The sequence below is a fragment of the Taurulus bubalis genome (genome assembly GCF_910589615.1).
Source record: "Taurulus bubalis genome assembly, chromosome: 2".
Classification (NCBI taxonomy): domain Eukaryota; kingdom Metazoa; phylum Chordata; class Actinopteri; order Perciformes; family Cottidae; genus Taurulus; species Taurulus bubalis.
This window is the reverse complement of record NC_136590.1, coordinates 13,426,159-13,438,987: the sequence shown is the minus strand read 5'-3', so window position 1 is coordinate 13,438,987 and position 12,829 is coordinate 13,426,159. Positions and strand designations below refer to the sequence as shown.

Below are 12,829 nucleotides of genomic sequence, written 5' to 3'. Positions count from 1 at the left end.
TCAAGAAATTCTCAAAAATAAATAATTAATCATTATCTGTTAACAACTGAGGATTAAGTATGCAAAACAATGACATAGCCAAAACAAAGAGAGAGAAGAGAGAGACTACTGTCCAATGAATATTTCCGGTGTCACTGAAGTAATTAAACAGAAATAAATCAGTATTTTCATCTCTACATACATCTTGAGTACATTTCTAGCGAGATCTGAAGGATAAAACCAGGTCCACGGTGTAAATGACAATATTGACAATGGCTCCAATGGTAACAGTATTCATGTTCATGTAAGAACACTTGTCACAGGTGTAAGGAGTGTACCTGTAGCGCTTATAACCAAAGGTGGACCAGAGAATGACCGCCAGCAGGTACAGCAGCACCGTCACAATGTTAAACACCATCTCCATGACCCTCAGCTTGAACGAGAGCAGCCACTGCAGAAGCTTGAGCAGATGGAGAACTATGATGAGCACGGTGGCCAGGAGGCAAGCAGCAAACACAATAATGCTGCATGTCATCCCGAGAGGGCGAAAGGACCATTCACCGTTTACAAAGTGGTCAGTGGCAGCGGTGAGAATAATACACGCTATAAAGGCCTCCGTTGTGCGGAGTCCTCCTCGCAGGCTGGACAGGTAGCCGCTTGGAGACATCTTTTTTTGCATTACACTGTCAATCAGGAAGACAACGGTGGCAAGCAGGGAGAGGATGAAACACAGGATGTTGGCGACGCAGGAGAGGCAGACAAAAACAACTGCAAAAATGACAGTCGCTGAGGCGATCATCACTGCACACAGGGCGGTCAGCCCGGACGTCAGGTCTGCCCAGTTGGGGAGGAAGAAAGCCAGGAGGATGTGTGACATTTTGGCCTCCACCACGCTCAGGACCAGGGACACAGTGATGCAGAACACCCAGACAAACTCACACCAGACACCCCATGGACTCACCATCCTGCCTCTAGAGATGACGATAATGAAAGATAAAGCACTGAAGATTATTTCCAGAAGGCGCAAAAAGCCTCGATAGCCCTTGAATGGGCCACACATGATGCTCAAATTTAGGAACCCCGGATCTTGAAGATAAAAAGTAGGGATCAAAAGTGTCCTCAGGTATTCCAGTACGCTGCGAAATGAACCGCCCGTACTTCCGAGTTCATTCCTTGTGATACTGCTGTTGCATTGTCATATTTAGGTAGACACACATCTTACACAACAGCAAGGCATCATTTGCATAGTTACTTTTAATCAAATTTTCAGATTCGTTGCTCAGCGTGCCAATGTGTTTTGTGTGTCATGAAGCTCTCAAGTGGATATTGTGTGTGTGTATGTCCAGTATCTCGGGTTCAAAACCTCTATAGATGCTGCATCGATAGAGTTTCTGCAATTCATGTCTACGTTTTGTGTATTCAGTAATTGATCTAGCAGGCAAACAGTACATTTACATTCATATGTGTTTAAATGAACATCCCCCATCACTTTATTCTCATCTGTCATATCTGTTACCTTTGTCTTCTGAGGATCATAGGCTGGAAATTAAATTCATTGTTTGATTTTTCCTTAACCAGATCTACATGTGTTTTTTGAGATTTTACCTTGAAATTCAACTGCAAACTGACATTTGTCGGTCTCTCGTTCTCTTTCACATACAAATAAGTACATATTTCTTCTGTAATTTTGAGCTTTTTCATCTAGTACCGGAAAAGATGAGGTCACAAGTATCTCATTATCAGAGTGTCACTTTATTTTCATTTTGGCAGTGCAGCCCTCGTCTGTCTGGCTGACGGATCTCAGGAAACAGGTGTGTTCATTCATGTGTAATCTCATTTCAAACAGATGCATTGGCAGTATACAGTTTATATTTCACAGCAGCACATTAGGAAATATAAAAAGAGACTGTGAAACAGTTTTGCATAGAGCTGAATTGGAAATTAAGGTTTAATTGTACGTCATGCAATAAACTACGTTGAATCTCTAATAAACTGGACAATATCCACCAGATTATTAAATGATGTGGTATGTGTAAATGACCTTTTAGCTGTGGCAGTATGAGTGTAATCAGAAATGGATGTTTCTTCGCTGCATGTCGGCCCCCCCTCTCTCTCGCCCCCATTCCTGTCCTATCCGAAGAAATTGTCTTCACCACTATGAGCGTTTAAAGCCACAGATGCCTAACAGGGTAAAAATTAGGTCCAGTGTGAAAAGAATGAGATTGACATATGTCATAAATGCAACCATAAACTGTATGGCCCAGATACAGAAGCTGGGAGGACAGTCACTGGGTCGAGGGTTGCCTTTGAACATAAAAATGGGCCACATGATCGCAGCAAATATATACAGCACAACAGACACCACCAGGAATATAAACACAAACCGGTCCAGGTTAAAGGGCAAACACTTCTTCAGCTTCTTGAGAATGTTGGTGGCTATGATTAAAGGGAGGATGGGGAAAGGAATGATATATGCTATAACACACAAGATCAGAGCCGGCTTGTCTCTGTAGCCAGTCAGTGATATAAATATCATGCAGCTCACAAAGGCCTCCATAACCTTCCAAAATCCAGGCAGAGCAGCCAGGTAGCTCCCTTTCTTCTTGTCCAGCAATTTGTCCTTAACCACCTCAAGCGTGTAGACCAAGCCACACAAGCAAGCCAATATAATCACTATCCAGCTGTACAGGCATGTCCGGCAGGCATAGAAGTTGGCATAAGTGATGGCGACAGAGACGGTCATGAGCGTAGAGGACATAGCCATCCCGGTGGCGAAGTCAGACCAGTCCAAGCAAAACAAATTGAGTATGATATCGAGCTTGAACATCTCAATAATGGTGATGATGAGGGTCATGATGGGGCAGAAAGCCCAGGTGAACATAGCGTAGATCCAGTAGGTGTGACTGCTCCCTCCTCTGAAGGCAGACAGGAGAAAGGTGACCAAAGACAGAATGATCTGGGCCATGTGCAGCCCGCCTCGGCCGGACAACAGAGAAGAAGGAGTGAACACCGCCTTGGACATGGTGTCCTTAATGTCACCAATTAGTCCCATCTCATTAAATGAGCTGAAGAGCGGTGGAAATGGTATTCCCTCACAGAAAGCTGCTGTGGTTCAGGTGTGTTTTCTGTAGAGTGCCTTCCAGCTCCACTTTCCACATAGTCCTTCACTGCCCTTGTGGTTTGCATAATATTCATGTAACCAACTGTGTGTAGTGATAAATATCTGCTGCAGCAGATATGAAATAACCAAAATGAAATGTGGTTGTGCCTGGGACGTGGAAGTACAGGCATACAGGCCTCAGTGAGGACTAGCTCCCTGACCAATTGAGTGACCTTTACTGTGTGCCCATCGCGTCAATTCCTGCCAAATGCCATTTTACAAATACATAAATACACATTATCGTGTGTTTGTTAACTATGCTAAAGGATGGTTTTTCTGTTTATGCTGAGCAGCATTAATAACAATTTGAATGTATCAAATGTTCGCTTGGTTAATCCGGACACACTGTGCAACAGCTACACAATTCGCTGTTAAGTACAGTATTAGTTACTTGTTGCCCAAGCTTAGTTTACAGTAAGGAAACAAATATCTTGAGGCACATTGGGAATTACTTGCCTATTATGTGTTTACTGTTAGTCATACGTTTTTAAAAAATAAGCAATTTGGTTTGTATTATTATTGGCCTCAAGAGGGAAGCAGAGTTCCTACATTGACGCTGCAGACCTAAAATACGAAATCACGTTTCTACACGGAAGTACTTATGTGTGGCACTGCTTCAAGCTAACCAAATTAGTGTGTTCTCTGTTTCCCATTTCGTTTCGAACCAATTGAAACATAACTTCATTTAAACAATATCACATTTGGTTGACGAAATGTTACTTTTTACAATATTTTGGTCCAACATTTTATTCAGCAGGTCCGTTTGTTTTGTCGGCTCTTGTTTCCCGGGAAGGTAAATAGAAAGAACAAAGAGGAAGTTGTTGTCAACTGTCAGTACCGCTGCCAGCTTTGCCAGCATCAAACATTTAGAGATATGTGTTTACTTTTCTTCTTTTAAAGCCGTAGACATTTAAACATAACTCTGGAGGAAGCTGTCGCCTTGCTGGAACTATATTTAGTTGTCATGATAATTTCATTTTCCTGGGCTATTTATTTTATATTCGTCTCGAAGCCCTTGTTTGGGAAGAATTAGCACACGTTAGCAATGGGTCGATGACACAGACTGCACTGCACCACAACAGTTTGACTGAACACCGTCCAGCTTCTCGTACTGGGGAAGAAGTGAACAGGCAAAACAATGGATTTTTCCAAATTCCTGGACGATGAATTTGATGTGAAAGACTGGGTGAACGGCGCCTTCAAGGTGGTGCAGAAGGACGCGCCGGGGAAGGCAGACACGCACGCAGCCACACTGGTCATGAAACTGCAACTGTTCATCCAGGAAGTCAACAACTCCATCGAGGGTAATTATTGGACGTAGACTAATACGTCTTTGCTTTGCAACACGCTGCACGAAAGGTATTTTCTCTCGCTGTCACTCAGTTTCCGGTTTATGGTGACGTCTATAAGCTCTGCATTTTCCTTTCGTTTATCCCACTTGTGTCAGTGGTCACGTTAGATTTGTCTTCAATATTAGTATTTAGTATTAGTATTTGCACTACAATTGGACAGCATCACAAACAGCGTGCAAAAATGGCCATGAAGTTGAATCAATGTCTTTTGAGAACAGTCACATTATAACCTTTGGCTAAATGCTGCTGTATTAGCTCATAAACTGACGGCTATGCAGCCTCGAGAAATAGTTTGTAATTGTGCAGTAATTCTGATTACATGAGGTCATAATGGTATTCAGATTGCATTCAGATGTATCATCAGAAAGCAGGTCAGCAATTATATGTCATTGAATCAGCAACTCTTCAACAGTTTCAACAAATAAGGAACATTCATGAAGGGAGGCTAGATTGCAAGATTGTTGTATTAGACTGCATTAGTTTGAACAAAGTGAACCATATAAACTGGAAACTGACTGTATAGTGAATAATGAGTGAACAGCTGTGCAGCCTTTACTTGAAACAAGGTGACAGTGAATCAGTTCAGACACACAGAAGATTATACAAATCACACCAATCTGTAGAAGTTGCAGCAGTAAGTGTGTTTTGTTTAAGTTGGATCTCTATTTTGTTCTTTTACTGTTGTTGAAACCCATACCAAAGAGAACTGCATGAAAAGACTGCTGGTAATTTCTTCTTAGAATGGCACTCACTATGATAGACTGTTATGGAAGTTATACTTGTTTTGCTATGTCCTTCTTTAACTGAAATACTTCTGTGTTTAGAGAGCAGTAATCAGGCCCTCCAAAATATGCCCAGAGTGCTACGAGATGTGGAGGCTTTGAAACAGGAGGCTTCTTTCCTCAAGGAGCAAATGGTTCTGGTCAAAGAGGACATCAAGAAGTTTGAGCAAGACACTGTACAGTCTATGCAGGTGAGTAGTTCCAGCACTGTCATCACTACATATTGTATATAGCACATGCATAAGTATTCACGGTTCACAAGTAACATATTGCATGTAAAACGGATGCGAATCCACATAGACTCTTAAAGTGTTAACCTGATGTTTTTGAAATCACAATTAAAATAATGTCTTTGATAATAAGCAAAGCTTGACAGTGGCATGCAATGTACATGGTGCTGAGGTGCTCTGACTTTTATATTGTGTGGTTCCTGTTCACCAGGTCCTGGTGGAGATAGATCAAGTGAAGAGCCGCATGCAGGTGGCATCTGAAGCTCTGCAGGAGGCGGACAAATGGAGCACACTGAGTGCAGACATTGAGGAGACCTTCAAAACGCAGGTATTAAATGAAAAGGACAATATCACAAGACTTTACTTGTTATATTTTTGTTCTGCCTTCCTTTTAAGTGATCATACATCTTTGCTACTCGTCTTGGTCCACATGAATAAGACTTTGGAGTGGAATTTAAGCTTTTAATGTAATATGACTTTCTGCATGTTCAATTTATTTTAATGTTCAAGGAATAGTTCCAATTCATTAAAGTTTGCAATACAACCAAGGCAATGGCTCCTCACAAACAGTTATAATAAGTTGATATGAACTGATTATTTAAGTTTTTTTTTTTTAAGGCCATTGACATTTTTATATTTCTGAAAAGTAACAATTATTAACAAATAACAACAATATTACAAATATTTGTTTTTGGACATTGATCTTGAATACGTTCTCTTTCTTTCCCAGGACTTTGCAGTAATTTCCACCAAGCTGACCAGCATGCAGAACAGCCTGGCCATGTTGGTGGACACACCGGACTACTCTGAAAAGTGTGTCCACCTGGAGGCTCTGAAGAACAGACTGGAGGCTTTGGCCAGCCCGCAAATAGTATCAACCTTTAATTCCATGTCTATGGGTGAGATGGGCTTTTGTTTCTCATATTCATTCCAACTTCACTGTAGTTCACTTTCAGTGTAAACTAAGCACACTTATGTTTCCACGTGTTTTCTCTGCAGACCAAGCCAAGCTGTTTGTTAAAGTCTTCACAGAGATCGATAGAATGCCACAGCTCTTTGCCTACTACTATAAGTGTCACAAGGTAGGTCCTACAGGCCTCTCCTTTACCTTTTTTAGTAATTAATTGATATAAAACCGTTTACCTGTTTGGTATAGACATACTCTAATGTTCTTTTTTTGGCATATCCAGGGCCAGTTGGTGAGCATGTGGCAGGATCTCTCTCAGAGTGAGCTCAGTCTGAATCAGCAGCTGTCTGAATTCTACGACACCTTGCTCTCTTCGTGGCACTCTCAATTACAGTGGAGCAGTCAGGTGAGACACAGCTGTACACACTTAACCAGTTGCACGGGTAAAGTGCTAACAATGTTAACACACTATTTTAAAGGGCTGGATAGGGATCAGTGAGAAAACACCAAATCATGGGTGGTATGTTTACTGTGAATGTTATATATATCGCAATAAGGGAGGTGATGTTTGCAGTCTATAAATACTGTCAGTCGGATCAATCTTTTAAATGTTTGCACACTACGTATAAACAGGTGTTCAAGAACCCGTATGAGGTGGTGACAGTGTTGCTGATCCAAACTCTGGGGGCCATGGTCCCATCCATCCCCGTGTGCTTGAGCTCGACCGTGGAGCGGGCTGCTCAAGAGCAGCGCCTCGACACACTGCTCGAACTCCATCACACCACGTCCACCTTTGGACACAGCCTGGAGGCCGCCATGTTGCCGCACTTGGGTCTGTGCAGAGACACGACTGTGGATACCTCCGATGTGGGTGGAGTTAGGTCCTTACGTTCTGTCTGTGTTTCCTCCCCAGGTGAGAATAATCTGCTGAAGGTGAACGAGCTGGTCTGTGCGCTGTATGACCCCTACAAACCATATCAACTACAGTATGGAGATCTGGAGGAAGCTCACCTCCTTATCCAGATCAGTGCTGTACCTTTGGTTAGACACCACACACACATACATACACATAAGATAATTGTTTTATTAAAACCACAATAGCCACAACTGTTTTATTTAGATTCACTTCCTGTTTTCAGCTTGTGTCGCCTCTTGTCTCCTTATTCTCTCCTCTCTTTAGGAACACGGGGAGGTTATTGATTGTGTGGAAGAGTTGAGCCACTCTGTTGGCAAGTTGTTTGGTCTGGCCAGCGCTGCTGTGGACCGCTGTGTCAAACTGACTGACGGACTGGCCGTGTGTGGCCTCGTCAAAGCCCTCAAAGCTCTTTTCACCAAGTAAATATCCCTTATCGTCAAGTCACATACTCTTATTAACCCCTTTGCTTTATTCATATAATAATTAGCTTATTTTTGGGTATATGTGGACCTTTACTTTCTGTTGCCAGCTTTAATATTGTCCTTGTTCTAGATATGTGTCGGATTTCTCCACAACACTGCAGTCAATCAGAAAGAAGTGTAAACTGGAGGATACACCAAGTGCTTCTGTTTTCCAGGAGGACTGGACAGCCTTTCAGAACTCTGTCAGGTTAATGTCTTTTTACATTTGAGAGAATTTCCTTAGAATGCAGATTTCTTTATTACTAAACTGCCAGGCAGAACAGTTGCAGAGATGGATGAATGGGTGGATGATGGATAACTGGTTTTATGTTATGTTTTGCAGGATTATTGCCACTTGTGGAGAACTGCTCAGACAATGTGGAGCCTTTCAGCAGCAGCTGTCAAACAAGTAAGAGACGTGTTTATTCTTTAGATTTCATAATGTTCTAGTTTTACTCTAAACCATTCATTATGGGTGTAACTCATGGGCCACCCTGCCAACAAGGCACAATGTCAGATTTTAAGGAATTGCGTGCGTTCTCTTAATCCAATCAATACTTCCTGTAGGATCCTGGGCACGGCAGGTAAGTACTTGTCAGAGACGTATAGCCCACGCAGCCTGGCAGGCATCCAGGAGGCCAGCTCGACAGAGCGGAAAAGCACCACCAAGAACCCCTGGCAGGAGTACAACTACCTTCAGAGGGGAAATATGACTGAATACAACAGCCTGATGGAAGTCCTCTACTCCCTAAAGGTATGGAGCAGGCCAAGGTGTCAGAATGATTATTTTTTGTTGATGTTGTATGAAGTGAACCGACTGATTTATTTAAGGTTCCTCTGCAGCTGTTTTTTAATGCATCTGTTTCTGACTGTCTTGCAGGAGAAGGGCACGGGGAACTCCAGCCTGTTAACGGAGTCCAGAGCAGCTCTGACCAGACTCAATCAGCAGGCCAACCAGCTGGCCTTCGACTCCGTCTTCCTGCAAATCAAACACCAGCTCTGCCTCGTCTCCAAGATGGAGGTGATTAAGTCTCAAGTTACTCCGAGATTTGATTTGAAATACTGATTGGCACGGTTTGAGTGCATTGCTGAGAGCTTTTGGGACGGCCTTCGTGTGTGAGCATTTGAGTGTTGGACGCGCTATGTCTCTTATAATCTCACCTCCTACTGTTTGATTCGTGCCCCTTGTTTGTGTTCAGCGACGAGAGGAACCTGGTTTTGGAGAGAGCTACACAGAGGACCTGCCTACTTTCAGCCTGTCACCGCAAGAATACATCACAAATGTTAGTCTGGTTTGGCTGGAATAAATACATCATGATATTGCACTTAAATAATTCCTAGATCATAATTAGTATGATTTTCAAAAGTGCAGTGCAGAAAAATATAGCGGGACAACTTGCCTCATAAGCTGCAATCAAACTAGAAGTCTTTTTGTACACATTCACAGCATTATACTGTAGCTCCCAGACACCACATTTATCAAACGAGAGGTCTGTCCTTCCCTTCCAGATCGGGCAGTACCTCATGTCGCTGCCGCTCCACTTGGAGCCATTTGTGACTCAGGAGGACCCGGCACTCGAGATGGCCCTCCATGCTGGGAAGCTGCCGTTCCCTCCAGAGCAAGGTGTCTTGCCATCGACCTTCCTCCCAATCTAATATTCCACATGATGTATTTTTTCTCTATTCCTGCATCCTTTCTTTCCTTACTATGTATCCTGAAACTTATTCACTTTCTTATTTAATTTTATCCATGGATTTTACTGTGGTCCTCAATGAGAAAGTGTCACTTAGACCACATGAATGAATTGTTATATAATACAATTAGATTTAGATTTGATAAAACTGAGTATATACAGAGAAATATCTAATAATAACTTTAACGCCTCAGTCTCAAGTGCAGTTTTTCACAAAATCCCAATCATTTAAAAATCCTTTCTGAGAACAAAAAGAGAATATAGATGAAGCTTTAGAAATATGTGATTCTATATGTGATAAAAACATTTGCATATATCAAATGCAACATTAAAATAGAAAAGAAATGGCGAAACTTTGATGTAAAATAAGTATTTAGGGTAAAGTAACAATAGAACATGAATAAAGTCACCACACGTTAAAGTCTTTACGACAACCGTAAATCCAAAGAGCCGAGAGGTCAAATTGTTATCCATACAAAAGATTCAAGGCTATTTTTTTTTTTATTACGCAACAGTGAGCTTCAACAAAAGAAGGAGAAAAAAAAGTAAAACTATAGCAGTAGTGCTTTCTTGTCGGGCATTTTGGGTGGTAGAATAGCCTTAGGTCCTATCTGGGTTAGCAGCTTCCATCTCTGCTCTCCTCCTCAAGGCTTCTACTTCTTTTTGTCAACCTTTTCTTTTTGATATCATCATCATCCTTTATCCTCCTTTTCCAGTTTCCTCTTTCTTTTTAACTTCCTATATTTAATCCCCATCTAAAAAAAAAAAAATCTAATCACTAACCTCACACCACTAACTCTTGTTCCCTTTCCACCTTGTGCATGAAATATCACCTTCTTTTGTCTCAGGTGATGACCTCCCCGAGCTGGACAACACTGCAGACTATTGGCTTGGCTCCATTGCGCGGGCCACCATGCAGACCTACTGTGATGCCATCCTGCTCGTTCCACAACTGAGCACTCATTCCACTAAACAGCTGGCCACAGATATCGGTACAGTTAACCAGAACGCCGGCCAGACACACGTTTAGTTTGCAGCTCCTTGTGATGGTTTTGCAAAACTAAGACCTTGTTATTAATGTTAACAATTCAATTGAGTGGTGGCTCCCAGTTGAGTTAATGTGGGTGGATGACTCCTGTTCCTCCTCCACAGACTATCTGAGCAATGTGATGGACGCTCTGGGCCTGCAGCCGTCCCGCGGCCTGCAGCACATCGTCACCCTGCTGAGGGCCAAGCCAGAAGACTACCGACAGACGGCCAAACTGCTGCCTCGTCGGCTGGCCTCCACCATCGCTGCTGTCCGGTGCATCGACTACTAACAGCAAGTGGGGGAAAGATGGATTCTAGTGGCCCTCAGAACGGCACTGGGGACTCGCAGGCATGTTTGAAGATGAAGAAGAATGTGTTGTCAATGGTGGCTGGTGAACATGTTACAGTCCCTTAAATCTCACATTTGGGGCTGCAGAATTTTAGGATAATAGTCCTGTCCAAATAAATGTGGCATTAACGGAAATGTTAATAGTTTGAAACCAGGGTGGTTCAGACTTTTTTTATACTGATTATTGTTGAACTAGTGTGACTTTGAATGATCAATGGTGATGATGCTTTTAAGTCAAGCAAAAATGTGAAAGTGTCTTGACATCTTTCATTTCTGCATTTTTTTTAATTGCTGAAGCATCAAAGGAACTCACTAAATGTAATACATCAGGGGATGTGTGAGGATTTGAAATATGACTGTATGACTGATATATTAGTTGTTGATTATTTGTCATACTCGTATAATTCATCTATATTAAATTATATTACGGTAATATTTCTGATATGAGCTGTATTGTTTTCTGTTAACTGAGCAGTTGACTTCTACAAATTAACAGTGAAGGCGCTCTCTCTCTCTCTTTCTCTCTCTCTCTCTCTCTCTCTCTCTCTCTCTCTCTCTTTCTCTCTGCATATATATTTATGAAGAGAATCATAAAAGACTGTCCAATTACATCAACACTAAAATGGAGCCTATTTTGTTAATCCCTATGAAACCCTTTTGGTCAAACTATTTCTTATCTGAAGTGGGGGTTGAATGAGTTTGTAATGTAATCAATCGAGTTTAATAAATGAATGTCCTTTTCTGTTAAATCTGTCACGTGCCACATTTCAGGCTAATTTTGTTCTTTACTAACGTTGAATGTATTTGCACTCGCATCATGAACATTGCCTGGTTTATCACAGTCCACTGTCAGGGGAATATATTCTTTTACACACAAGTAAGACTAAGAACAGTTACACCTTGGGGCTTTAAGATGTTAGTATGTGCTTAACATGTTAGCAGTTTTTATCATTATAAAACGGATTGGAATAATTGTATGGTCTTTTTCACGATGTCAGACGACAAGATTATATGTGCTGAAAGTATATATTTATTGAGAGTAACATGTTTTGATAATGGATTCATGATTTAACTTATATTTCAAGCTAAAATGCCAAACATTTCAGGTGTTTCCAATGTTGCTGCTTTTCTGTCCTGAAGATTAAATATCTGTACTTTCAGTTGCACTAAAACTGTTTTAAGATGTCACCTTAGGCTTTAGGTAGTAGTGATGGCCATTTGTCACCATTTTCTGATGTCTTAATTGTTATAATCATTAGATTAATTATGTGTTGTGTATATAAAAAGCAATTAAATGAATGAATTACTAATAGATTTTACGATATTATTTTTAAATATTGGCTGATAAGACATTTTGATTTTACAGAAAAACAATCAAACTCATTGTAATAACTGAATGGGCAATCATTGGGAACCTTTTCCTCCATAATGTTGTTGTGCGTTATCTCTAGCGGTTCCCTAAATCTATCAGATAGTCACTATTTTAAAATTATTTTTGATAATGTGATAACATTTCCTCCTAACTGGCGCTCATCCGCGTGCATGCTGTCCAGAGGCGGGGACGGAGCATCATCATCAGCATCACATGCCGCTGTACCTGCTCTCCTCCAACATGGACCAGTGTTTGGTCCTGACGTCACCGTCACCGCCCTGCCTGCAGTGTCGGTGCCCACAGATGATGGTGATGGAGACGGGAGACGCGGCCTCGCCATGAATCCCACCCGGAGAAGGAATTAAGGCGCACGGAGAGTGAGACAGGTGTTGGAGGGAGAAGAAAAAAACAACTTTCGGAAACGTGAACCTTTCACATCTGGCCCACGAAGAGATGCTCCACGGCGGCCAAACGCGAGGGAGCGACGGGCTGTGCCGCTCCGGTCGGGGTGTTCCTCTGTTTGGCTGAGCTCCTGCACTGTGGAGGCGATTTAGGGAAGACATCCACTGGGTAAATATCACCAACCTTGCAGCTTTCA

At 41.9% G+C, this 12,829-nt stretch overlaps 3 protein-coding genes across 3 annotated transcripts; 1 reads left to right on the top strand and 2 right to left on the bottom strand.

The window, feature by feature from the left end:
- Positions 1-196: 196 nt before the first annotated feature.
- LOC306750814 (myeloid-associated differentiation marker-like protein 2) lies at positions 197-1,039 on the bottom strand (the record flags this gene model as incomplete). The annotated part of the gene is made up of 1 exon (XM_079234287.1): positions 197-1,039. One exon carries the CDS (start codon positions 1,037-1,039, stop codon positions 197-199), a length of 843 nt encoding a protein of 280 aa, XP_079090413.1.
- A 1,095-nt stretch (positions 1,040-2,134) lies between these two features.
- On the bottom strand, positions 2,135-3,031 carry LOC306752856 (myeloid-associated differentiation marker-like protein 2; the record flags this gene model as incomplete). The annotated part of the gene is made up of 1 exon (XM_079236677.1): positions 2,135-3,031. The coding sequence occupies one exon, from the start codon at positions 3,029-3,031 to the stop codon at positions 2,135-2,137; it is 897 nt and encodes a 298-aa protein (XP_079092803.1).
- A 1,022-nt stretch (positions 3,032-4,053) lies between these two features.
- On the top strand, positions 4,054-11,612 carry cog7 (component of oligomeric golgi complex 7). Its single transcript, XM_079237064.1, has 17 exons — positions 4,054-4,443; positions 5,316-5,464; positions 5,715-5,831; positions 6,234-6,402; positions 6,503-6,585; positions 6,694-6,816; positions 7,044-7,242; positions 7,324-7,451; positions 7,591-7,745; positions 7,879-7,995; positions 8,131-8,196; positions 8,355-8,541; positions 8,668-8,808; positions 8,987-9,070; positions 9,297-9,411; positions 10,330-10,473; positions 10,634-11,612. The coding sequence occupies exons 1-17, from the start codon at positions 4,278-4,280 to the stop codon at positions 10,798-10,800; spliced, it is 2,310 nt and encodes a 769-aa protein (XP_079093190.1). The 5' UTR covers positions 4,054-4,277; the 3' UTR covers positions 10,801-11,612.
- The last annotated feature ends 1,217 nt before the right edge of the window (positions 11,613-12,829 follow it).

Excerpts from the sequence above, each read along its gene's own strand:
- cog7 (XM_079237064.1), top strand. The coding sequence starts at position 4,278 with ATGGATTTTTCCAAATTCCTGGACGATGAATTTGATGTGAAAGACTGG. Across the intron at positions 5,832-6,233 it reads AGGAGACCTTCAAAACGCAG|GACTTTGCAGTAATTTCCAC; the intron begins GTATTAAATGAA and ends TTTCTTTCCCAG. Across the intron at positions 7,452-7,590 it reads AGATCAGTGCTGTACCTTTG|GAACACGGGGAGGTTATTGA; the intron begins GTTAGACACCAC and ends TCCTCTCTTTAG.